This window comes from Plectropomus leopardus, chromosome 18, assembly GCF_026936395.1.
Source record: "Plectropomus leopardus strain MGB_pleo_1.0 chromosome 18, ASM2693639v1, whole genome shotgun sequence".
NCBI lineage: Eukaryota > Metazoa > Chordata > Actinopteri > Perciformes > Serranidae > Plectropomus > Plectropomus leopardus.
Window position 1 is genome coordinate 31,565,837 of NC_142193.1, and position 26,664 is coordinate 31,592,500.

The 26,664-nt window shown below is 38.7% G+C and overlaps 1 protein-coding gene across 1 annotated transcript in view; it reads left to right on the top strand.

The window, feature by feature from the left end:
- The first annotated feature begins 1,994 nt into the window (after positions 1-1,994).
- The window catches only part of LOC121956902 (homeobox protein Dlx4a-like), a 25,109-nt gene continuing 439 nt past the window's right edge, over positions 1,995-26,664 (top strand). Inside the window, exons 1-3 of the mRNA XM_042505336.2 lie at positions 1,995-5,218; positions 10,348-10,544; positions 22,953-26,664. The exon at positions 22,953-26,664 is cut by the window's right edge and continues 439 nt beyond it. Of these exons, the coding sequence (XP_042361270.2) occupies positions 4,891-5,218; positions 10,348-10,544; positions 22,953-23,195 (768 nt within the window). The 5' untranslated portion in view covers positions 1,995-4,890 and the 3' untranslated portion in view covers positions 23,196-26,664. The remainder of the gene's footprint in view (positions 5,219-10,347; positions 10,545-22,952) is intronic.

The following is a 26,664-nucleotide window of genomic DNA, read 5'->3' on the forward strand; positions in this document are numbered from 1 at the left end:
TTTTTTATTGAGACATCAGTGCTTTTTCAGCAGAGATGTTGTTAACAGACGTTTTTTTTAGCTAATTTCTGTGTTTCCAGTGTTTTTTCAGCACTAAAAAACAGTTGTTTTTTTACCAAGTCAGCGCTTCGTTTCCAGCAGAGATGGTGTCATCAAAGCTGTAAATGTTTTAAGCCATTCATTGCTGTGTTTCCAGCTGCTTTGTAGACATAAAAAAGGTTGTTTTTTACCGAGACTGCTTCTTTTCTAGCGAGGGTAGTGTCAGGAAAAGCTGTTGTTTTTTTTAGCAAGTCATGGCAGTGTTTCCTGCTGCTTCTTTGGCATTTGGCAACATTGCTGCTTTTCCAGCACAGTAGCACCAGGAAAAGCTGTTGCTTTTCAGGCAGTCATTGGCATGTTTTAAACAGCTTGAAAAACTTTTTCTTTTTTCCTGAGACACTGCTGCTTTTCCAGTGGGGGTAGTTTCAGAAAAAGCGTTTGTTTTTTAGCAAATTACTGATGAGTTTCCAGTGTTTTTTAGGCATGAAAAGAGGTTGTTTTTTAACCAAGTCAACACTGCATTTCCAGCAGAGATGGTGTCATCAAAACTGTGTTTTTTTAGCCAGTTATTGTAGTGTTTCCAGCTGCTTCTTGGGCATAAAAAATGGTTGCTTTTTCCTGAGACACTGCTGCTTTAACAGCGGGATAGCGAAAAGAAAAGCATCTGTTTTTTTAGCAGCTGTTTTTCATTACTGCTTTTCCAGTGGGGGGCGCTGTCAGGCAAAGCGGTAGTCGTTGTGTTTCCAGCAGCTTTTTAGACATGAAAAGTGGTTGTTATGTACAGCATCACTCTTGTGTTTCCTGTCAGGATAATATCAGGAAAAGCAGGAGTTGTTTCCAGCAGTTTTTTAGGCATGAAAAGTGATATTTTCTTTCCGGAGACGTGTTTGCTTTTCTAGTGGGGGGGGTAGTGTCAAGAAAAACACTTTTTTTAGAAAGTCATTGTAGTGTTTCCAGCGGCTTGTTTTGGCGCAGAAAACTTGCCGAGACATCTCTGCTGTTCTTGCTTTAATAATGTGAGGTAACATGTTGTTTTTCAGTGAGTCATTGACATTTTCCAGCAGCTTTTTAAGCACAAAAAACATTTTCTTTTTCCTGACACATTGATGCACAGTAGCATCAAGAGAAACTGATGTTTGTAGGGCAGTCATTGCCATGTTTTATTTTTTTCCTGAGACACTGCTGCTTTTTCAGCAGAGATAGTGTCAGGAAAAGCAGTGTTTTTGTGAATCACTGTTGTTTCTTCCAGTGATTTTGGGGTTTTTTTACACCAGAAAAGAGGTTGTTTTTTCATTATTTAGGCATCACTGTGTTTCCACCAAAACTTTTTAAGCCAGAGGATGATCCTTTCTAACTATAATCAGGTGACTTTTGTGCCTAAACCTAACCAGACGTTAACCACAGTGTTACATAATATGTTGTATGAAGATTAAGTTTCAGCGTATCCCCTAATAACATCCAAATAACATAAAGCACAATGCCAACATTTCTTCTGGTGATTGGATTGATTCAGTCAACTGTACTGCCACCACTGCCTTCAGAATAGAAAAATCTGTGTTTTAGAAATTAAAATCTCATCTTCTCTTTTTCTGTGTGTGTGTAGGTGTGTGTAGGTGTGTGTGTTTGTTACAGGTCAGAGTGGCAGCAGAGCCTTCAAAGAGTCCAGATCAGTGACTGTGGAGGGACCCGCGGGCCCCGGGGCCGGTCTACAGACAGACGTCTACCTCCAGCTGCTGGGATAAAATCGTCCAGGAGCCTCGGCGCTGACGGAGGACACACTGAAACAACTTCATTACAAGTAAACATCATTAACGTCTTACTTACATAAAAGTACCGTTCCTGATAATTAGTCATACTGATGACTTCTTAATTATCATTATGAAGTAAATGAACAATTGCCTATTTACAATCAAAAGTTAATATTTTTAATGAAGACTCAGTTGTGTAATGGATTATTTAGAGCAGCATTTAGTTTGTCATCGCTGTTAATTTAGTTACTCACGACAATCGAAATCTACTCACACAAACTGAGTGTTACCTCACATTTATTGATTAGATTTGATTGTTTTTTTATCAGCAGGTATGCGTGCAGGTGAGGAATGCAAACATTTTGTTTCTGTGACCTTAAAAGCAGTGGTTTCCAACTGGTGGGTCGCAGGTCCATTCTGAATGGACTGCAAGTGACTCACGACTGTGTCAGGTTTGTAAAAACACACTTTATTTTGGAAAACGGTGAATTTCCAGCCCATCGCTTTTATTTTGAAGTGTGGTTTCCTGCGAGAGAGTTTTTTCTGATAATGGCAAGCATTTTATTGTCCTGCTCTTGGTATTTTTTGGCAGTCTGTATTTTGCCAGGTCTGAGGTTTGAAAGGCATGTTGTCTTTCAGAGTCACCAAAGAAAATCACCAAAAATGTGAAAATCAAAAAAATAAAATTACCCAAATTTTAAAGGAAAAAAATTGTCAACATTTTTTTAAAGAAAAATTCAAGACAATATGCCTAACAAACCCACAGGCCGCAGGTTTGGAAGGCATGTTTTCTTTCAAAATCACCAAAACCTTTTAGAGAAAAACAAAATCAGCAAACAATTGTAAAAACCACAAAAGAAAAAAAAATCAATAAAATGACCCAAAATTTTAAAGGAAAAAAGATCACCAACATTTTTTAAAGAAAAATAAAAACACCAAAATAAAGAAAATAAAAAGGCATGTTTTCTTTTTTTAAAAAATGTGGGTTTTTTTTTTTTTGTATTACAGAGGTCTGGGCTAAGCCCCCAACTTCCCCAAATCCTAGAGACGCCCCTGCTCTTAACTAATTGCTCTTTATTTGTGCATTTTCTTTTATTTCACTGTGTTTTATGCCCATGTGGTATTTAAGTTGTGTCAAATCAAATTGAATTCTCATTAATTTTCTGATGTGCGGGCCTTGAATAATAACTGAGGAGAAGCGTGGACCAAGTCACTGCACCAGTTTGGAGCCACTGCTCTTAAGGACCAGAAAATAACTGTGTGCCAACCTGCCCCGGTCTCCCCAAATGATGCTTTCCAAATGTTGCTGGTTTTCGTCACATTTTTGTCGATAAAACTGACATACTGAGGGAGTTTGCTGTATTATGGGATGCTACACAGAACTGAAAGCTCGATCATAAAGCTGCAGTTATTCTCAGCAGTATAATAATTTGTGGCCTGCAAACACATACTAGAATAATCATATTAATACACGTAAATTATGTTTTTTTTATCTTTTGCAACTGGCGATGAAAACTGATTTATCCGGATCTGAAGGTTCTTCTGAGCTGACTTTATCCCGCAGTACCTGATGTAAACGTGCTGAGGTTTAATTAGAAAGCTGAGTGAAATTACAGTCCGAGTCTCTGCGGCCCAAATCACAAGTTTGGACTGTGTGTTTGTTGTAATTGTCCCTTTGTGTGGGACCACAGGCGGTGGCCGCGGCGCGCGCGTGTGCGTAAAATCACGTTCATTTCGATCAAGTTTGTTTGTGAGCTTCTATTTTGAGCTTCCAAAAATAGAAGAAGAAAAAATAACAATAATCGGTCTTTTTTTAGTCTTGTGGGTCAGTGTTAGCGTCTGTTTAATAAAAAATAATTTGGATAATAAAGTCTGCGGCCTTTCAGCAGCAGCTTATGGAGGTAATTCGGTCTGATCTGCCTCATTTTGCTGTTGGCAAGCAGGGAGGATTTTATTTTGGAGAGGCGCTGCGTTTCATGAACCAACCTCACATTGTCCTTTTTGAAAATTAAATGACGCACAGCATTGGTTTAAAAAAAGAGTTTTAAATACACAGCCGATTGTTGCAGTCTGATGTCTTTTAATCCCACACGATGTAAAAAATAAGAAACATTTAATGTGATTTTTACGCGAAAAAACAAGTCAGATATCTTCACCAAAAATGCGTCTGTAGGCTTATTTATATTTTGTAAAAGGATGCAAAATCAGATATATCTCCTCATAAATGGCATGAAATAACTTCTGACAACTGTAATTAAAGAAATAGGAACAACCCAAATATTTGAACAGTTATTACTTTTTTCTTTATCTTTTCATAATTATTTTTATCTGTTTTATCCAGCAATTTTAGTTGATTTTGAATAAACAGACGGCCTTGAATTATTCAGGTCAGTCGAGATGTTTCCGCTCAGACTTTCCCACTAAACATTTAATTATATTTTAATGGTTAAACTGGCTCTCCGCTGCTTTTAATAACCGCGCGCATTAAGGCCTGCTCTCCGCCAAAAAACCCGAGAGGATAACCCGCTCGCTCGCGCGCATTGTGTGATTAGTGTGACACGGAGCGCAGTAGCCAATGAGCGCGCGGTGTGTGCCAAGTGGAGGCAGAGAGCGCTGCGTGCAGACGCACAGTGCGCACTGAGGAGGAGGAACACACTGCGCTCCTCTGAACGCCTCCTCACAGCACCGGAGGGACCGAGCACCGGGAGGGGAGAGAAGAAGGAAAGAGTCCGGTTTGGAGGATATTTAATCAGTTTTACGGACTTTTATTTTGCTCTTTTTTGGAGTTGCTGGGGGTTTTTTTTGTCGCGCGCCGTGTTTTCCGTCCCGCGTCCCGTGAGTCTCAATGGTTTCAAACTGTGCGCGTCACGTTTGTGGAGCGTTCAGCTGGGATGTAGCGGAGCGCAAACCCACCTAACGCCGCTCTCAAGTCCCCCCTCTGCAGGAATATCCACCCGAGGACACTCCGAGCGGCAGTTTTTGGTTTCTGGAAGCTTCTCTGAGAGTCTGCAGAACTGTCTGACTTTGATGGTGGGTTCCTTTATGATGACCCCCCTCCGGAGGTCAAAGTGACCCCTCTGATTTCTCGCCGCCCCGCACCCCAATGATGACTATGAGCTCCATCTCGGACACTTTAGTCCCGCCTGATCCCTCCAAATCAGCGTTTTTGGAGTTCGGCGGCCACGGGTACCCCGGACACCAGCAGCCCTCCCCCGGCCTCTCACACAACCATTACCCGGTGCACGGGCTGCACGCCGTGGGGCCCTCGCAGCACGACGGGCCCTTCTCCTCCGGTGCCTCCTCGTATGGTCGCCCGCTGGGGTACCCGCCCTACCACAGCCCCGTGAGCGCGCACCACCCCGGGGCTTACCTGCCCTATCAGCACGGGGGTCACGGCGGCGCGCTCGGACACACCAGGCTCGAGGATGCGGGTAGGTGTGCACGAGACATTCAACACAAAATATTCATGTTTGCACTTTTTTTTTTTTTGCATCTTTGCTTTTGTCACCAAACTGTGCAACTCTTAAATAATGACCGCGTGAATTATGAAGCACGTGGCTCATTTATTGAACGGTTTTAGATGTTAAAAGAAAGAGCTCTTAGCCATCAGATTATTTCATTGGATCGTGTTTTTTAATTGGACCCACTCCTGCTAATATATATATATATATATATATATATATATATATAATTGTCCAGTAATAATTCAGTGTGTCCTCTTAACCCTTTAATCTTAAGAAAATTGGCTATTTTCTCAGGAAAAAAATGGGAAGAAGGCAATAAGCTACTTAACAAGAAATTGCGTGAAAAATAGAAAGAAATTAGTGAAGAAAAAAATAGAAAATTGCTTGGAAAATAAGCAAAAATAAAAAAGACAAAATATGCAAAGACAGAAAGAAAAAAGGTAAAATTAAAATAACCAAACAAGCAGGCGAAAATGCCCTTAAGAAAGAGGCGAGTACATTTTTTTTCTGTGACATAATTTTAAATATATTATAGGATTTTAGTTTTCTGGACAATATTCACCCCAGCTGATTTTCTGTCACCTTTTACTAATTCTTATGCAGTTTTCGGGACATTTCTTGCCAGGTTGCTCATTGCTCATTTTTTGTCATGTTTTCAAAAGAAATCAAATCCATTTTCCCAGAGGTGTAAATGCTTGTGAAAGACGTCTGGACGCATCGCAAAACTGATGTGGCTCCAGCTCTTAAAGGGTTAAATAAAGACAAATGTGGCGGCCTAAAGTCAAACTGGTGCTCACAGAGGACTTTAACTGCAACAATACGCACAAAAAAAAATAATTCCGACGGGAAAAAAACATTATTCCTCACAGATGTTTTATTCCGCCAGTTTGAAGTCTTTATTGTGAAAAACATGAAAATGAACCGCAGCGCTGCGCAATAATTGGATCCACTCACAGGTCAGCCGCAGCGTCATGTTCAGCGCACTTTAGGGTTGGGCGGGAGATCTGCGCGCGCGCTGTGGGACTGTCCACAAGAAGCAGCAGACACCGGCCTGTGGTGTCCCGCAGCGGCCCGGAGCTGCACCCGGCTCCCCAAACCCGCCGAACAACAGCCCGCCTGTCTGCGCTGCCCCCGCGCACACACACACACACACACACAGGCCTGCAGGGGTGACGATAATAATAATAATAATGATAATAATAATCACCATCATCATCATTATCATAACAAAAATAATAAAAAACAAATCAACTTAAAAAAATAACACCAATAATAATAACAACTAAAATAGTACTACTACCATAATAATAGTAATAATAATAACAGAGTCTTTTTGCAATAATAATATATTTTATTTACAAAGTGCTTTTCATGATTTTCAAGGACGCTTCACATCAGTTAAAACTACCACATGAAGAGAAATCACTAAAAAATAACAAAACAAAAATGTTGTTTAAAACAGAAAAATACAGTTTTTCAGATTTAAATTTTATTTCAAAATAAGATACCACAAGAAAACTAAACTTTTTTCTTTTCTTTTTTTTAAATGGCTTTACTCTTTAGGGTTTTTTTATGCATAACATTACCTTAAACCTTTTTTAGGTCATATTTATAAAACTTTAATAATAATAATGATCTAAAAATTAAAATTCACCGCTCACTATTTAAAATGTGTACTGTAGACATTAGCTGTTGTGTTTTATAGCTTATGGATTTAAACGTTACAGTACTTTAAATGAAAAAACAAAGTAAATGTATATAACCACTCATTAAAAATATTTTCTTATTGTTCAGATATTCTTTATCGTACAAAACAATCTTTACTGCAGCCTGAGCTGTCTGTGTGTCAATCATCATATGTGTTTCATTATTACTAACACATAAAGTCCCAACACGTACCACTACTATTACTACTACTAATGATGATGATGATGATGATGATGATGATAATAATAATAATAAAAAAAAATAAACAGGTCCTTGTAAACACATTCAGTAAAGAAATACTTGACTTTAGGCAAATTCTTTATGGCTTATCTGTCTTAACTCTTTCTTTCTTCATTTATTTATATATTTATTTCTCGTATATCACACACTCACAGTGTCCAATTTTCATTACAAACTCAGCTATGAGTTTAACTTTTCATTTTGTCAATTTAAAATAGCATTAAGTTGTCAGGAAGCCAGAGTCCAACAAAAATGACAAAGGTGCCGATAAAAACGTACAAATCTTCAGTGAAATCACGTTAAATATGATCGTAAAAAGGTTCAAGGTTGTAACAAGTTTAGTTTCACTGTTTGTCCAGAACTGAAACGATAAATACGCTCTGTTTACACGTGAAGCGACGTAATCTCAACTCTGAAAATTCAACATTTAAAGTCAATTTTAGCAGAAGATTTCAGACAAAAATGAGACGGTGTGTGAGGCGCGCACACACACACACACACACACACACACACACACACACACACACACACACACACACACAGCAGCGCCTTCAGTCGGTGGTCTCAGCTCGTCTGCACGTGATAAACAAATAAAGATGCTGCGAATAAAACACTTAATATTGCGTTATCACCACTTTAACCTGCAGATCTTATGAAAATTGCTCATCAGTGGGACTTTGACCTGATGAAATGTTTCGGAAAATGCAGCGCTGCATACCTCATTCAGCTATAAAACCTGCTTAAATACATATTTGTGCAGATTTAATCTGTGATTGGTGTTGACAGAACGTACAGCTCCGCCGCTCCCACTTCACAAATACGTCTAATTACATTTCTCTCATTGGAGTTTCCAACAGTTTCTTTAAATCAGGTCAGTCGGAGTCAAAGCTCTTCGGGGACTGTGTCTGAATATATGCAGTATAACTGCATAAATATGTCCATACATAGCCGATATAAGACGTGAAAGTCGTCCTTATTAACCCTATTTTTTACCAAATGTCCATTTTATGATAAGAGGTCACCACAGTCTGCAACACATTCAAGAGTTCAGACAAATAGAAGAAATATGTAAACAGGAAAACAATTATTTTCATTATATATTTTTTAATACTGCATGTATTACATCAAAAACAAACAAACGGTACAATACAGATCATTGATAGCAAGGAATCGTCTTAATACAACTGCTGAGACGGGACATCACATTGAGTGTTTTTTAAGGTCTAAAATATATAATCAGGGAATGAAAATGCTACTGCGGGGATTATTGATATCTATATCTACACCTCTCTATATATTTATATCAATAATAATATATATCAAATTATATATATATATATAAATGGAAAAATACATAATTACGTTGTCATCAAAGGATTAAGACAAGTAGACTTATAGAAATTTCTTAAAATGCCCCAATATCTTAACAAAGGTGGAATATTTACTCTGAATCCTAAATGTTTTTCGGGGGCAGCAGAGTGTGACAGACCTGAGAGCCAGATTGTTAGCTCGGTCTGATCAGAGATTTCCAGGGTTTTTATCTTCTTATCTGCTATGCTGAGTTTACAATTTACAGGAAAAATAGCAAAGATTTATTCAGACTTTGTTATTAAGCTGACGCTCTCAGCCCTGCGGTTTGTGGGACCTGGACAGTTTTAGTGAAGCCAGTTGCGGTGATTTCTCCTGAAAATAAACTTTTTTTTTTTTTTTTCAAAAAGTCCAACTAACTCAGCTTTCTCAAAAACAGAAAATCAAACGGCCTCTGGGGATTGAATCTTACGCCCAGAAAACGAGTCCATTGTTGAGGCGAGCGTGAGGTTTCGTGTGGTTTTTTTTACCATTTCAGCCAGCAAACAAAGAACAATGGCGTCTGCAGCGTCTCTCGCCCTGATTAAAAAAAAAAAAACCTTCCCACAGTCTTTCTGTCCTCAAAATCCAGTGTGCCCAAAACCTTCAAACAAAAAGCATCAATGAGTGTGCTAATTAAGCAAATTAACAAAATTCAGCTGCATTCTTCAAACTAAAGAGCAACACGATAAACAAATTATTAAATATTACAAAACGACAAACAGCTCCAGCACCGTGTCAGCAGACACAAAGGGTTAAACCGCGTGGTGTTTGTGTAATTTACAGCCTGTTAAAACGAGCGCCTCGCCGGGCTCTCTGCGCGGCGCGGCGTCTCTCCTGCAGCTCAGTTTCAGACTCGGAGCGTCTTGTGGGGCCTCAGCGTGTCCACAGCTGTTCTCTCGTGCCTCTGCAGGCTAACAGCTCATGTCAAAACAACGATGAGCGTGGGCGAACAAACGCAGCGCCATCGCTCTCTGGAAAACGAGGGGAAGCCCTCTCGGCTGAGCTGCACGTAAACAAAAGGGGATTTATCTTTTTTACCTGCGTCCCCTCACCAGATTTCTTCAATCTGGATCCGTATTTGGTTACAACATTTTTTCCAGAGCAGTCTGGACTCTTACAGTAAATTCACAACATATTTTAACTCCAAATTCTTTTATATCGCACAATATTACAAATCCATGTGCTTTTTATTGGATTTTATTTGTTGTTGAAGCTCCGTGTTGCTGCTCTTCGTGTCCAGGTCTCTTTTGTAAAAGAGATCTTTGATGTCAGTGGGACAGAGCTGGTTAAATAAAGGCCAAATTAAAAATATACATATATTTAAAAAGCCTAGAATTTTAAAACATGGTCACAAATTCATATTACATATATATATAAAATGCAGCCACCACAATTTGTTTTCCATTTAGTTTTTAACTTTTAGATCTGAACTGTTTCTACGTGTTGGATATAAAACATTTTATTTTGTAAAAACTCCGATTTCCTCCTTTAGATTTGAATCTTATTTTTTATTCTGCTATTTGACACTAACGTGCACAGATTTGCACTGTTTGTGCTAAAATATATTGTGAATCTTCTCAGAACAAACAAACAAAAAACATATGAAAAAGCAGAAATGTAAAAGTTTGAGTCTGAATTTGTATCTTTCACAACATTTCCTGAGCTTAACGAGGATCACTGTCTTGTTGGTGGATTTTTTAAGTCGAAACGCTGCGACTGCTCTTGTGTCCGTAACGTTCAGGCCAAACTTGTGTCTCCGCTAATGTTTATCTCCTGCTGTCCTCCTTCCTCTCCTGCAGACCACGAGAAGCCCACGGCGGTGATCGAGAACGGCGAGGTGCGGCTGAACGGGAAGGGGAAGAAGATCAGGAAGCCTCGGACCATTTACTCCAGCCTGCAGCTCCAGGCCCTCAACCAGCGCTTCCAGCAGACCCAGTACCTCGCCCTGCCCGAGAGGGCCGACCTGGCCGCCAAACTGGGCCTGACGCAGACGCAGGTACTGTGGCGCATCACACGCACACACACACAGAAAAACAGATACTAAATACACCGATGAGGGCGAAGCAGAAAACTCTCCATTACTAACTCATATTCAGGGTTCATACGGTCATGAAAAACCTGGAAAAGTTATGGAATTTGCAAATAGTAGTTTGCACGCTTTAAATTTTTCTTAGTAAACTAAATATACCCTGAAAGTTTTTGAAAAGTCATGGAATTTAGTTTCAAAACCTGTATAATAACACATGATGTGTTCAAGGACCGGCTGAATTTTTTAAAGTTTTGGCTGTGATAAAAAGTGTCATTTGGACGATTTTAAAAAGAAAACATTTTTAAAGAAAAATGCCTCTCAAAGCTGCAGGCCTGCACGTGTGGAAGGCATGTTTTCTTTAAAGGTCACCGAAAATATTCAACAATAAAAAAGGCATTTTTTAAAAATCACCATAAGTTTTTGTTGGGTTTTTTCCCATTAAAAAAAAAAGAAATCAGCAAAAAATTTTAAAGACAAAAAAATGGCCAAAAATTTTAAAGAAAAACAAAATCGGCAAAAAAACATGAAAAGAATAAAAGAAATCATCCTAATTTTACTTTAAAAATCAGCAAAAACACATTTAAAGAGAAAAAAGCCCAAACTTCTGTAAAGAAAACTTGCCTTTTAAACTCTCGCCACTACAGCCAAAATTTTTTTAAAAAATTAAAGCGTCTTCATGGTGCTTAAATATTTATTTGACAGGCCTCCCCCTTTTTGCACCACCTCCTCCTCGATCATAAATAACGAACAGTCCCTTAAGTTATATTTAAATATTCCACTCTAATCCTTCTCTGAATTCATTATTTTTTTTAAATAATATACATTTTAAAAAGTTGTTATATAGTCATGAAAAAGAACCGATAAGGAGAATTTGATTTATTGTCTTAAAATTTGCTTTAAAGTCCTGGAAATGTATTAAAAATGTGTGTGAAGAAATATTTCATACTCAGGTTTAAACACCATTATGTTACTGAAGGTAAAACCATAATTATGTGAGATGACAGCACTCGGAAACATTTCTAATATGAACAAAGTGCTGGCTAATTTCTCTAATTGAGGGCGTATGTGCATCATCGCACCTTAATTCCAAAGTGTACGTGACGTGACACACTGTGAGGGAGTCGCCCGAGCGAGCGCCGGGACACACGACCGCAGCACGGATTAATATCACCACAACATACGTGAAGTTTTCTTTTTATGGAAAATACCACAAAAAAATGTAGATTGTGAATCCACTGTGTCTGTGATTGAAGGTTTTCGCAGTGAAATAATAATGGCCAAACCGAAACCCGAACTGGCCGCAGTGCATTCCTGTTGGCCGCTGTCACCGCTCGCTCCTCCGCGTGTAATTAGATCCTGGAAGATAAACGTAAACGTCATGTGATGTTTAGTCACCGAGTCAGGAGTCGAAACTGACGACGGCAAAACAAGAAACAACAAAAAGGTCAGAAACTAACATGACTGCCTGTGTGTGTGTGTGTGTGTGTGTGTGTGTGTGTGTGTGTGTGTGTGTGTGTGTGTGTGTGTGTGTGTGTGTGTGTGTGTGTGTGTATACTCTCAAAAAACACCCACACACATGCAGTGGTGTGTCATAACGTGATGCGTGTGCTTGGGTAATTTTTTAATTTCGTTTAAATGTAAAGGTTTTTTATGCATATGTGGGGGCAGATTGAGATGTAAATAAAGACGAGACAGAACGAAACAAGACAAAATCTAATCAGCTTTAATAACTTTCTTGCTGTCATTGATGGTGTTTTACTAAACTACGGGTGGTTTTTGGGGTCACGCGTGTGCATGTGTTCACATGCATGTATGTAGCTGATAAAGAAGACAGGTGAGAGTGGCTGAGCTATAAGAGGAAAATACAGAGTGCAAATAATTACACAAGTTATAAATAATCCTGCAGATGCACAGTAATGAGTTTAAAAATACTTAAAATAATTATTAAAGTTAAAGAAAAAATTATATATTAACAGTACAAATAATACTTTAAGAAATAATTATATAATAATAATAATATTTTTTTAATAAATTTGACTTCTCAGAGTGGTTAAATGCAGAATACTTCTTCCTCTGACTCGAGCGCGTGTGCGATCCGCCCTCCTGCAGATCCTTGAACCTAAAAATAAGGCCTTAGGTGGTTTTAAAATGTCTTAATTTAATCTTTTAAAAGTCTTAAAAAATGCTCAGACATGGAAAGTTGGATTTTTAAATTTTTAATCCTGGCTTTTTTTATCAGTCACATGAAGTCCTTTAATAAACACTGTTGAATAAGTGATGCTTTTTTAGTCTTTTAAACATCTGAAATTCATAATGTGTTTTTATTAGATGCTGTGGGATTTAATATGTAGTTACAATATGAATAAATGTCTAATTTGAGGCGTTGCATTGTTTCTGTTCGGTTTATGTTTGCAGTTTTAAACAGTCTGAGGACAACGAACAGGACAGATGCTGATAATATTACACTTTTTTAATTTTGCCTTCTGCAGATCATTTTATCGCTCTGCTTTTCGATGCGTGAAATGAGTCACAACCTGAGTGAATGTTGTCAGATCTTCCTCTGTCTCTGTGAGCAGCCGCGGAGGCTGTTTTTCTGACTGTAGACAGTCGGGTTCGTTCCTCCGACTGTCTCCTCGTTTCCCAAACAGTTTTTGAATGTTCACAGGAATCGTTTCATCGGTCAGTTTGGAAATAACTTAAAACGCTGAGAACTTTCAAGCCGAAAAACATGATGGATTTTCTCATAATGAACAACGTTATTCTAAAAATGTATTTTGGACGACCTGAGCCGTCATGCTGTCTTAATGTTTATTATTCAGTCGAAGGCACAAAGCAGAAAATACAGAAACCAAATCACCAGAATAAATGTTGCTTTTGTAAATTTCTGCAAATTGTACATAGATGATACGTTAAAAACAAAATGTCTTTACATTTCAACAACACTTCGGTTATCTTGAGGCACAAAAAACACTTTGGTTATGGTTGGGAGATCATTTTCGGCATAAAATACCCGGTTTTGGAGGTGCAATTACCACTGGAAATGCCTCTGATGTTTCACAAAAAAACCCTTTTTATTTTATTTATTTCATTTTGTTTAGCTGGGTGGCCACCATTAATGTGATATGTATGAAACGTACAAGCGTAACGTATCAACGGTTTGCAGAAATGTACAATGCAAACATTTCTTCTAGGATGGATACCGAAGCCCCAAAGTTGAGAAAAAACGGTTTTCAGTTTTTTCCACGCAATATAATACCTACAAATGTAAATACAGTACTTTGTTATGAAAGTTATGAAATAATAATACATTTGTTTATATAAGCACCTCTAAAAACGCAGCTTACAGAGTGAAAACCAGAGAAAATAGTCAATAATGTCGACCAAAGGCCAGACTTGAGTTCAGGTAGAATTAAACAACCTGTTAGAAAAATACATAAAAAACACAACAAAATAAAGGCAGTAAACACAGAACATTAACTATAATTATTATTAATAATAACAAAAAGTAAGAATATAAAGATTAATTAAAAGATTAAAAAAGCAGGTCCATTAAAATGTGTTTTAAGAATTGATTTAAAAGTCACTGATTCTGTCCTGATAATCCTCAGATTTGTCCTACAAATAAATAATTCTGGCTGTAATTCAGAGCAGTTATCAGGAACAATTACACTCACTGTTCATTAGCTTATTTTAAAAGTCCCGTAACGCTCCGTGTGTCATTATCAAAGAGAGATTACACGTGTAGAAAGGTGAAAAGTAAAGGTTGAGCTGCGGGGAAACATTATACAGTCGGATTCTTTGAAATATGATACACACAAGGGTGTGTGTGTGTGTGTGTGTGTGTGTGTGTGTGTGTGTGTGTGTGTGTGTGTGTGTGTGTGTGTGTGTGTGTGTGTGTGTGTGCCGAGTGTACATAAGCAGCTGATGTCATCAGATGAACTGTCCTAATCCCGTCTGCATTAAGCAGCGCCGCTTGTGTTTACACGGGGAGTCAGAGATGATCCGCTGGTTTGCTCTCGTCTTTTGTCGTGGCGGAGCGCGTCTGAGTGCGGTCGGCTGCGAGTCGCGCTCACGTGCGCGCTCACGTGCGCACTCACCAGAGACGCACGTGTTTGTCTGAGCTCTTTTGAGGTGTTTGAGATCAGAGAAAGTGGGTTTTGACCGACTGTTACAGGATGTCAGTTTGACGGATAAAGGATGCGACTGTAGTTTGAGGATGCAGACGGATTTTTATTCTTTTGAATGAAGGATGTGGGCGAGTTTTTAACCGGATGCTTCTTTTCAGTGAATACTCTTTTATGTAGAGAAGTAGTAATAATGATAATAACTTAATTTATATTGCACCTTTAAAAACAGAGTTCACAAAGTACTTTGATAGTTTGAGCAAAGTAGAAGCGAGAGGGGTTACATGCAAAATAATATGAGCCAAACAATAATACCAAACTAAGGCCGGACGACAGAGACAACAATTACAGAGCAAAAATAACAACAAGTCATACCAAAAAGAGAAAATGCTGTTCAAATAATATTAGCAGTGAACACAGAAATAATAGCACTGATAGTAGAATTAAACACGATTGCGGCAGAATAAAGAATAAATTAAAAGATAAAATAAAATACAAACTAAAATAGATGAATTAAGACAGACAAATTAAAATAGACGAGTAGTGATGTAAGGGTTCCTGGTTAGTATGATGCGGTAAAAGATCCTGATGGCTAGTAATACCATTCAAATTTGAATTTTCATGATAACCATGTGTGATTACCGTGCTTTGAAATTACGGTAAATACTGTCAGACTGTAATGCATCAACCACAGTTAGCAGCTCGTCCCTCCTCCTTCTGAAAACATCCCAACATGAACCCGAGAGCATGGCGAAAGGCGGCACTAATGTTCATTTAGACCTTCACTGAGGAAACTTTCCAACGTCTTTACGTGGTCTGCTGGTCAAGCACCATCAGTGCTGCGAAATCTGTAAAAACACTAGTTGAGCATATTCGTACAAACATCTTTATGTGTGCAGTTTTCCCGCCTGCAGTGTGCAAAAAGTGCAGTTACCAAAGTGCTGCTGCTTATTATGTTTTTGTTTAATACAAAATTTCTTGAAATGAGTGTCTATCTGTACTTTTTGAACATTTGCCAGCACATTTCAACGCTATCACGATAATTGCGATAACTGTGATAATTTTGGTCACAATAATTGTGATATGAAAATTGTATACCGCTACGTTTCCATAGAGAAGTTAATGTTAAGGTTAGACCTTTTCGCAAATAGTAATCCTACAAAGAGGCAGTGGTTTAGCTGATTTAACCGCTAGGTGGCGCTACAGGTAGCAAGTGTGTTTTTGCTGTTTTTGTGTTTGTAAATGTTTATATTTTTTTAAATATCTCTCATGTCACAGAAACCACTGAGAGTGAATCTTGTGTTTTGAGCGTTATTCTCTGTGATCTTTGGAGCTCCGAGCGCTGCTGTTGCCGGGCAAAGGCGTCAGTTTTCCTCACGTTTGTTTTTTTTTTAAGGCGGCCCGCCACGATTAAAACATCCGCTACCACAAAAAGATTTTACACCCTTGGAGCTGGACCGTAAACTAGAAGCTCTGTCGTGAAGTGAACACCCGTTCGGTGATTGATTGCACCACACTCTTGGAGAGCAGAGCGTACTCTGGGCACAGATGGAGCAGCAGAGTGTCAGGAGCAGTGAAAGTGAAACTTAACCGATCATTCTGCAGCAGCCGCTCCTCTGGTCTCTCGCATTACTATAACGTAGATAAGGATTGAAGAACCGACACATTTACCACATCTAATCAAAATAAAGTTTTTTTCACTGCAAACCAAATGGATACCTATATGTTTTACATTTGTTCCACATCCAATTTTCCAATTTTTACTACATCTAAAAAGGTTTTATCCTGAAATGAACTCTCTACATAAAACAGGACATGGATTCACAGAAAGGAAGCACCCAGTCCAAAAAAAAGTTGGGTGTTACATTACAATAAAACAACAAAATAGCCAAAGTAATTGATGTGGGTTTTTTAGGGTTTTTTCCAGGTTATTGTAAAATTGGTCTCAAATTTGTTTTAACCTCCACGGTCGCCTCGTTTGTTGTTGTGTGAAACTTTTGCCTCCTGGTGCCGTCCTCCGCTGTATCTATGCAAACATTGGATCTTAAATCTGAAATTATTTCTCTCTGTGGGGAAAAAATGATATTATGTTTAAAATCTAACAGAGTTGTTTTTTTACGGACTGGTTTTCTCTCCTCGGGCTGCGGCTCAGTAAATAGACGGAGACACAGAACAGCTTGTAGTCATGTTGCTCTCAGTCAGCTGTAATTAGTCCAGCGTGCACATGGAGCTGTACGAGCACACACACACACACATTCCTCACATGCATGGCTGCGCACACACACATGCATTGACTCAGACATACAGTATGTAGCACAAGCGTGCATTTTCATACACATACACAGATGGAAACATAAACACACACACACACTTGAAGATAGCGATCGTACACCAAATCTCTGCCCCGCCTCCACGCCATTAGGCTGGCAGCCAACCGCTGACCACCTCCGTCCAAATCTCCAGTTTTCCCAGACGAAGCTGAGAAATGGCACGTAACACGGTTCCACGTTTTCCTCGAAACTCTATCTCTATCTCTATCTCACACACACACACACACACACACACACACACACTTTGCCCATCTAAGTAGCTAAAAACACCAAATGGACGCCTTTTATTGCTACAAATTTGACGCCCAGTGTTCAAGAATATACAGACACACTGCGAGGTTCAGTTTCATCACTCAAACCCCAGAATAAATGTTGCCATTCTTTGTTTTCCTGCAAACCGCAGATATGTCACATGTGCACGCTATTTTGTAACAGATACTTTGAAAGTGTTTGTTTCAACAAGTCTTAGGTTAACGTCCAGTTGGATTTAGGCACAAAAAACGCTTGTCACAGTCAGGAATGATCATGTTTGTCTTTATGGCTCTGGGGGCCTCCTCCTCGCCCACCTCCTGCTGGCGTTTCACTAAAAAAGAACCGCTTTTCATGAAACAATGCAGCAGAAACACAGCGATGTCTCGGAAAAAAACAACCGTTCTTGTGGCGCTGTCCAGGCTGGAAATGTGCCGATGTCTGTGTGAAACCAAACAAACACTTTTCTGGTATAATCCTCGATGAAAAGCAGCGATGTCTTGATTTGAAATGTGGTTTTGGTTGCAAAACGCAGCAATGTTTGTAAAAAACAACCTCTTTTCGTAGCAGTAGCTCGATTTTTCTGCAAAAAAGAAATATCAAAAAGGTTTCGTTGCACTATCCCATCAGAAATTAACTAATATCACAATGAAAAACGTCTGCGTCTGTGCTTTTGGTGGTATTATTCTCGCTATAAAAGCAGCAGTGTCAGGGTAAAAAAAAGCCCACTTTTCCAGGGACTATCCTGTCAGGAAACACGGCATAAAATCACTTTCTGCCGCACGATCCTGGCTGGAATCGCAGCAATGTGCCAATTAAAAACAACCAACCACTTTTTGTGGCACAATCCTAAAAAAATGCAGTGACGTCTTAATAGAAAAGATTACGCATTGTGGCACTATCCAGGCTGGAAATGTACCGATGTCTACGTTACACTAAACAACCACTTTTTTCGGCATAATCTTTGATGGAAGAGCAGCGATGTCATGCTTAAAACATCCACTTTTCGTCGCACTGTCCCGGCAGAAACACGCAAATATCACGATTAAAAAAAAAAACTGCTGCTTTTTATGGCATTATCTCAGCAGGAAATGCACCAATGTGTCAGTTTTTTAAAACTGCTTTCTAGGGCGCTATCCCTGCTGGAAAAAGCAGCTATGTCAAGGTAACAAAAAACCTTTTCCTGACATTATTCTGTGAGGAAACATGGCAAAAAAAGACTTTTGGTGGCACTAACTCAACTGGAATGGCAGCAGTGTCTCAATTAAATACAGACGCTTTTTGTGGCACCATCTCAGCAGGAAGCGCAGTCAAAAACGTGAGAGGAAACACAGCGATATGAAACACGTTTGATTCCCCAAAAAGCTGCTGGAAATGCAGCAACGACTGGCTGAAAAACAGTCTGTTGTGTCGTTTGTTGCATCGACTCTTTAAAACTACGCAAACAGCCTTGATTTCTTTCAACATCATAGTAAAGTTCTCTGAACATTTTTTTCAAGCTTTTGAAAAAAAATTATAAATTTATAAATTGCAGGACGGCTCGGGGTTCAAAGTTGTGAAAAACATCTGAAAGCAGCACAAGAAAAGTGACGTCCATCCAGGTTTCAAAGGGTTAAAATGCCGATGTGAAACATATGAAACATGCAGTTTTTGGTGGTTTGCAGAAACATACAATGCCAACATTTTCTCCTGGTGACTGAGTTCAATATATCATGTTCACACACACACTCACACACACACACACACACACAGAGCGGCACCTGGCCTGCCTCTGCACTAATGTCGGTGTGGTTGGCGGCGCTCTCAGGGAAGCTGTCAGCTCCGTGTTGCTGCTGGAATATGAAACCAATAATTAGGGCAGAAATCGTCTCAGTGAGGCTGCATTAACTTAACGTGCTGTTGATTGACTCGCGGGCTCATAAGCTGCGCTGCACACACTCACTTCAGGGTTCATCCGGGTGATTATTTCACTGCAGGCTCTGCGGTTTGGTGGCTGTCATTTTTATTACATTAGTCTGCAGATTGTTGGAAATGCGGCCGCGCAGTTTTGGTTTGAAGCACGGCTGCAGAAACGATGAGGACAAGTCAGCTCTTCTTTAGGACATTTCACAAATTTAAGACATAGCATTGATTTTAAGACATTTGTCGAATTTTAGGATGTTTCTAGGACTTTTGGACAGTTGCAGATTTGCAGGATATTACAACATTTCAACAAGTTTAGGATGTTTCTCAGATTTTAGAATCTTTAAAGGATTTTAGGACATTTCTAGGACTTTAGGACATATCTCAGATTTTACAACATGTCTCAAAGTTTAGGGTGTTTGTAAGATTTTAGGATGTTTTTAGGATTTTAGGACATGTCTGGGACTTTAGGATATTTCATGGATTTTCAGGATTTCACGAGTTTTAAGGACATTTCTGGGATTTCAGGACATTGGGGTGTTAGTTCGGCCCTCTGTCGGGGGCGTGGGGGTCTGTTTTGATGCTGTTTTATGCACTCTGGCATCTTATGGACATTAAAAGGACAAAAACAATTCTCAGTGTCAATCACTTTATTTTTATTGTGAATTATAAAATGTTTGGGGGCCTCGCGGCACCCTATCAGGGGCCAGATTTGCCGGCGGGGCGTAAGTTGAGTGTCACTGTTTTATGATTTTCTGTTTTGATTTTAGTACAATTTACTATAATAAAGAAGTTGGAGAAAGAGCTTGACTCGCGAGATAATTTCTTAATAAAAAGCATCATGTGGTGTAATTACATCGCCGTAGCGTATTTATGGAGTGGCAGTTTGATTTTATCGTCCGTCCGGACTCCAAACAGGCCGTGACTGACGTCAGCAGATCTGCTGGAACAATAGAGATCAAATTAAACGTCACGTTTGGCTCCGCAGGACGTCTTTTTGATGACAGCGTATAAAAGGGATAATTTTTTTCCACGTGTTTAGTGTCAATTAGAGCGGTCTGAAATTAGATTTTTAATAGAATAAAATATCTCCCATAAACCACTTCAACCATCATAACTATCTATAAAAATCCCGGGGTAATAACTCCCAGCGCTGTCAGCGAGAGCAGAAAACAATTTGAGCGCCAAGCGTGTTTTCCCTGCTCTCTCTGCTCCGCAGCGCCGCTCCTTTGGGCGTTTGTTTCTCGTCTTTACGGCGCAGTTAAAACCTGTTTGAGACCAAAGTATCCTTCGCTGCCTGAGTGTAATTATTCATGATTCATTTGTTCTGCTGAGCTGACATGTTGCCCGACAGGCACATTTGTGTAATTTGACGCTCAATTTGCAAGCACGCTGGAAACGGAGAACATGCCAATTATATCGACAGCAACACAACTGAATCATCAGACCACAGAGATGCGATCCCAGCGACACACAGCTCGATACTCTGATACGCTCTGTTAATAACACGTCTGTCTCTCTCACACCCGTCCTGCGCATCATACTCCTCTCATGGAGCTGCTGCCTCGTGTGTCCAAAAGAGTTAAGACACTTTTTAGATCTGACTTTTCCTCAGGCTTCAGAGATTCAGACTAGATTGATATCAGTGTTTTAGATCTTTATTTATTTATTTGTGCATTTAGTGAAATAAAACAGAGAAATACACAATCATAAGAAAAAACCCACCAAACAATAAAATTAAAGATCACCTCCAATTTAAAGACAAAATACTTTTTTAAATATCTCAAAGAAAGAAAAGAATATTTTCATCAAAATAATAAAGTCCAAAAGACAAAAAAATATAATAAAAGTAAAATAAAATAAAACTTGAAAAAAATATCAAATTAAAATGAGAAAAAGATTACTGTGACATAATTACTATTCACTGCTTACATACACCCCATAATTCATATCAACATGGGGGACACTTCCACACAAAAAACCTCCCAAATCTCACAGACTACATTCACACTTATGAAAATCATTTTATCCCCAAACATGTACAAGCGTCCGCCAATTCAAATATATGTGATATGTTTTTCAGGGAAAAATTTTTAAAAAGCACTTTTTTTTTAATTTAACAGGAATGCACTTTTCCCAAATTCCTCCTCTCTGTGTCAGTTTGGAAACCTCGCTCTGGGCTAAAAAAATAAATAAATACAAATTGAACTCCAAAAAACTGTAAAGAAAACCGTCTTTCCATGAGGCGTATTTTACATTTGTAATCTGAGGGTTCGTGGAAACCCGCCTCCACACCTGACCGTCCCGGTTTACCGTACGAAACATCAGCTGATCCACGAAACTCTCACTCGCTGTAGTTATAATAATAATAATAACAATAACAATAATGATGATGATGATAATAATAATGGTGATAATAATAACAATAATAATAATAATAATAATGTTAACAAGAGTTACAAAGAATAAATGTAATAATAAAAATGGATAATAAATGTAAAATGAATTGTGAAGTAATTAAAAAAAGAAAAGGCCCATCTGAAGTTCATTGGTGTCTTTTGTGTGTAACGATTTGAGAGACCGGGACAGTGTTATTAAACGAACACGAGTGTCTCTGAGTGTTATAATGCATGATGGTGTTTTTCAGCTCAGGAAATATTCCCACAGACGCTGTGTCCGGGTTAAAGAGAGCTTTCGGTCGGTACGCTGTCACTTTTTACGATTATTGCTTCACCTGAACGGCTCATTATAATTGTAGGTTAACTAATTGTAGGTTATTTTACTGCGTTGTCGTCCCTAACAGTCGCAGGTGTGTCAGTGGGAGGGGCAGCACACAGACTCTTTTCATATTTAAAATATTCACATTTACATTTACATTTATTTTCTCACATTTACATTATTATTTTTTACAAATTCTCTGTGAATATCGTTTGTGATAATATGCAAGTAACGGTAATTGATTACTACAGTATTATTATATATTATTATTATTATTACAGTAAAACGTGGCAACTCCAGCAAACAACGGAAAGATGCTAAAAATAATAATAATTTAAAGTGTTTTTATTATTATTGCTATTTGAATGTTCACGTTTTTGTCCCTGACAGGCTCAGGTTGTTATTCTAAGCGTCTGACAGCGTTTTGGAAATGATCCCTGCAGAGAAAGAGCTTTTTGTTAAAGACTGAAATCCTTTTTGTTCGAATAAAAATAAATAAATAAAAAAAACTTTAAAAAATGAAAAGTTAAAGAAAATTGCTTGAAATGAGCAAAAAAGAATTACCTGAAAAAAGTCCTAAATAATACAAAAAAAACAATAGAAAATATATATTTCTGTAACCTATTTGTACATGTAAAGTTTGATAATCGTAAATATCGTTTTCTTGATATTTTTCCCTCCTTCATATTTCATTTAGTAGATGCATAATCTTCTTTAAAATGTCTAGGGAAAAAAGAAAAAAGAGAGGGAAAATATACATTTTCTCACAATGAAATAATTAATATTATGATACAAAATTATTTTAATTTTGAAGCACATTTTCTGTTATTTCCTTTGTTGTTTTTTAACTTTATTTTTAGGGTGATTTTTGGTCTTTTTTTCTGTTTTTGTTTTTTTATAATTTTTTGGGGAATTATTTTGTACTCTACTAATTTCTTGCAAAATTTTGGGGTCATTCCTCCTTTTTTTCTCTTTGCTTTCTTCCCGTTTTTTTTTTTTTTTTTTTTAATAAAATCAATTAATCTTTTATTAACTCTTTCCTTGTCCTGCAGGTTAAAATATGGTTCCAAAACAAACGATCCAAGTACAAGAAGATCATGAAGAACGGGCCCTGTGGACCGGAGGGAGACCACCTGGCCCCGCCGCCGCCCTCCTCCTCCTCCCCCTGCTCCCTGTGGGACATCAGCATGGCGGCCAAAGGCGCGCCGGTGCACTCTGGAGGATACATGAACAATTTTGCTCACTGGTACCCGGGACACCAGCAGGACTCCATGCCCAGGACTCAGATGATGTGACAGGCAGGAGGACGCAGCCCCTCCAGGACTTACCGTGGATTTATAGCAGCGAGCGAGCGGAGCGGCGCTGTGAGGGACGCCGACGCCGTTCAGCTCTGGAGGGAGAAATAAGAAAACTGGCAGAGCTGAAACGCAGCGAACAGACGCTGAGGCTGAACTGGAGACGCTGCGGCCCGAGCGCTGAACGGAGCCGGGTCGCTTAAAAAACTGATTTGTAAGAGGAGGAAAGTGTTAATTTTTCTGCCAAAAATAATGCAGCCAGCCGAGTTATTTCTGCCTCCAGAGAAGCTCGACCTGCCGAGACTTTTTTTTTCATTAAGCTACGAAACTCATCCGTCCCTGCGTCTCTGATTCTGGACTTTTCAGGGGTTTTTCTGTCTTTTCAGTCTGCAGGAGGACATGTTGGCGCTGTACGTTTCTGCAAACTGTGAATACCGCACATTTAGATTTTCTCACGTATCATGTCAACGTTTCGAAAGCGTCCTCGTTTGTGAGCCGACTTTGTCATCAGGAGGTTGAGGAGAGACGTCTGCCGGCGAGTTTCCGTCAACCCTCAAATTGCATGAACTAAATTGCGAATATAAAATACTCCTGATGGAAACACGTCGTAAAAATATTTTACGCTCATATGAGGAGGTATTTCAGGTGGTATTTCAAATACACTCTGGAACCGGGTTCCAAAAGTTTATGTTTTCAGGTCCCCGAAACGCCGTCGTCATGTGAACAAAACAAAACCATAAAACCTAAAGTTTAGGGTTTTGTGCAAGAAACACGAGACTGAAGCCTCCTGAAGCAGATCAGTGTTCAAAGGAACCAGTCGCTTGTTTTTTAGCAGGAAGTCGCTGCATTTTCTGCCACGTCAGTCCCAAAAAAAAAAACATTGTTTTTATGTCTGTGGCTGGAGGCCGCCTGCCCATTCTTGGGTTTTGGCACAAACATCCACTGGTGGTCAAATGTCAAGGTAACAGTGACCTCACATTTTTTTCTATGCCGAAACGCCGGCGAGCGCAGAGGACAGAGGCAGATGTTTTCGGGTTGTCCGTCTGTTCGTGCGGATCGTGAACATGTTATCTCAAGGACGCCTTGAGAGAATTCCTTCCAATTTGGCACAAACGTTCAAGTGGACTCAAGAATGAACTGATTAGATTTTGGCGGTCAAAGGTGAAGGTCACGGTGACCAAACTTCCACTTGGACTCAAAAATGAAGTGGTCAGAATTTGGGCTCATTCTTGTGAACGTGATGAATCCTTTAAAGTCTCATCAAATGTGGCACAAACGTTCGAGTGGACTCAAGGATGGACTGATTAGACATATTTTTTTCTCGAATTTAAACTGCCTCGCGATGCATCGTTGCATCCCTGATGGGAACCGTGACGGCGGCGTGATGTGTTGGCGTGTAAAGTGCGAATGTTGCGCGCGTGTGGTTTGCAGAAACGGACAATGCCGACATGTTTTCTGGCGGTTGTGTTGGGTTTCGGCGGGCGGGTTCACGTGTAAAAACGAGGGATCGTCAGGGTTTCTTCAGTGTTGGTCTTCGTGAATCTGATTCGTGGGACCTTTTTGGTCAAAAGAAAAGTTCTTCTGATTGTGACCGCTGTGTGTGTGTGTGTGTGTGTGTGTGTGTGTGTGTGTGTGTGTAGCATAAACGGCTGTAAAGAGCCGCGCTGAGGCTCTGATGAGGAAAACGAACAAGCAGCTACTTTATGGTACTTATTATAATCCCCCTTTTTTAGAAACTATATGGGAAAAAGGCACTGAATGGATACTTCTTGTACGAGTCAAATTTTATTATATGTATTTTTTCATTAGTATAAAAGATTTAAGGTAGTTTGAAAGATCAAGCCCAAAAAAAATGCCAGAAATATGAATTTGTTCTCATTTTCATAATTAATTTCACTAGATTTAAATAACTGATCCTGTCACTCATTGTTCAGCTTGGTGGTAAATTTCGGGCTGACCGGGACTTCGCGGACCAGGGTGGAACCTCTTAGACTGTTTTCGGCTAAACGTTGCTCGAATCGGTTGAAACTCATGATAAATTCTTAGAAAATCAGAGAGATGATGCTCTGCAGACGATCATCAGACGAGGTGAGAAACTTGTGTCGGGAGCTCATTAAAAATCCAGGCAACCGAAAAATGAGAAAAACGAGAAAAAAATTCATTAAAAAGCCTTTTATTAAAGGGGCTAAATCATGAAAAGAGCCGACACGTTTCGCCCTCCTCCGGTCGTCACCATTCAACCCAAACTTTCCAAAACTCCGCCTGAGGGCCTGGAAAATTGTGAATTTCCACAAAAACAGAATATTTATTGTGAAAAATCAATGTTTTCAGAGGTTAAAACTATCGCAAAACCTTTCATCATTTTATCATTTTCTGACACAAACCAGCCAAAATTAAGCCAAATGATCCTTTTTAACAAGTTATTTAGTCCAAAAATATCATGTTACCAAAATATTTTGGGTCTAAACAACTTGTTAAAAATTAGATTTTACATGTTTATAAGTAGCTGTTGTATGAATTTGGTTCTAGAAAAATGAAAACAAGGTTTGTTCTGAAAAACAGTAAAATAATAACAGCTACTTGTATTCATGTAGAGTATCATTTTTTTAATCATTTAGTCCCAGAATTTTCTGTTTCTAAGGTGATATTTTGGGACTAATAACTTGCATTTTTTTTTAACTTTGGTTCTACAAAATGATGAAGCAGTTGGTTTGACAAAAAATTAGCAAAAAACTTACAAAAAGTTACAAGAAAATTACCTGAGAATAAAAAAAGTTCAAAAAGAGACCAAAAATGCTAAAAAAAAAAATTTAAAAAATGCATATCATAAAAAAAGTTTTATTTTGTAGAATAACTTAAAATATAGAATGATTAGTTTTATAGATACAATTTTCGGGACATTTTTACCCTTTTTTTAAATAATAATACTGCATAATTTTCGGTATATTTTCTTTTTACCTTACACCTTTTTTTCAGTTTGTGGGATATTTCTTTCCAAATCACTCATTGCCTTTTTTTTGTTAAATTAATCAAATCAGTGTTTCAGGTTTTAGAGGTTAGGACGCTTGTGAACGGCACCTGAACGCAGCACAAGAAAACTCTAAAACAAAAAAAATTTCACAATAAATATTTGGTTTTATAAACAATTCAACAACATTTTGGTGAGAATTCACAATTTTGGAAAGTTTGGGATCTCCAGAATTTAAAATGAGGAAAAATGGATTTGAGCAGCCGAACGCAGGAGCCTGATTGGTCCGGCAGAGATTAAGAGGTTAATTCATTTCAGTTCTGATTGTCTTTTATTTTCTTTTTCTTCTCTGGTGGATTTTAATGATGGTTTCTGTAAATGTTTTTTTCCCGCTCACCTCCTGAAGTTTACAGTCATGATCTGTTCAACAGTCTCTTAAAAAACTGATCAACATTCGGCCGGAAGCGAATCGGCTTTTCTGAAATAAATCAAACGCAGTGG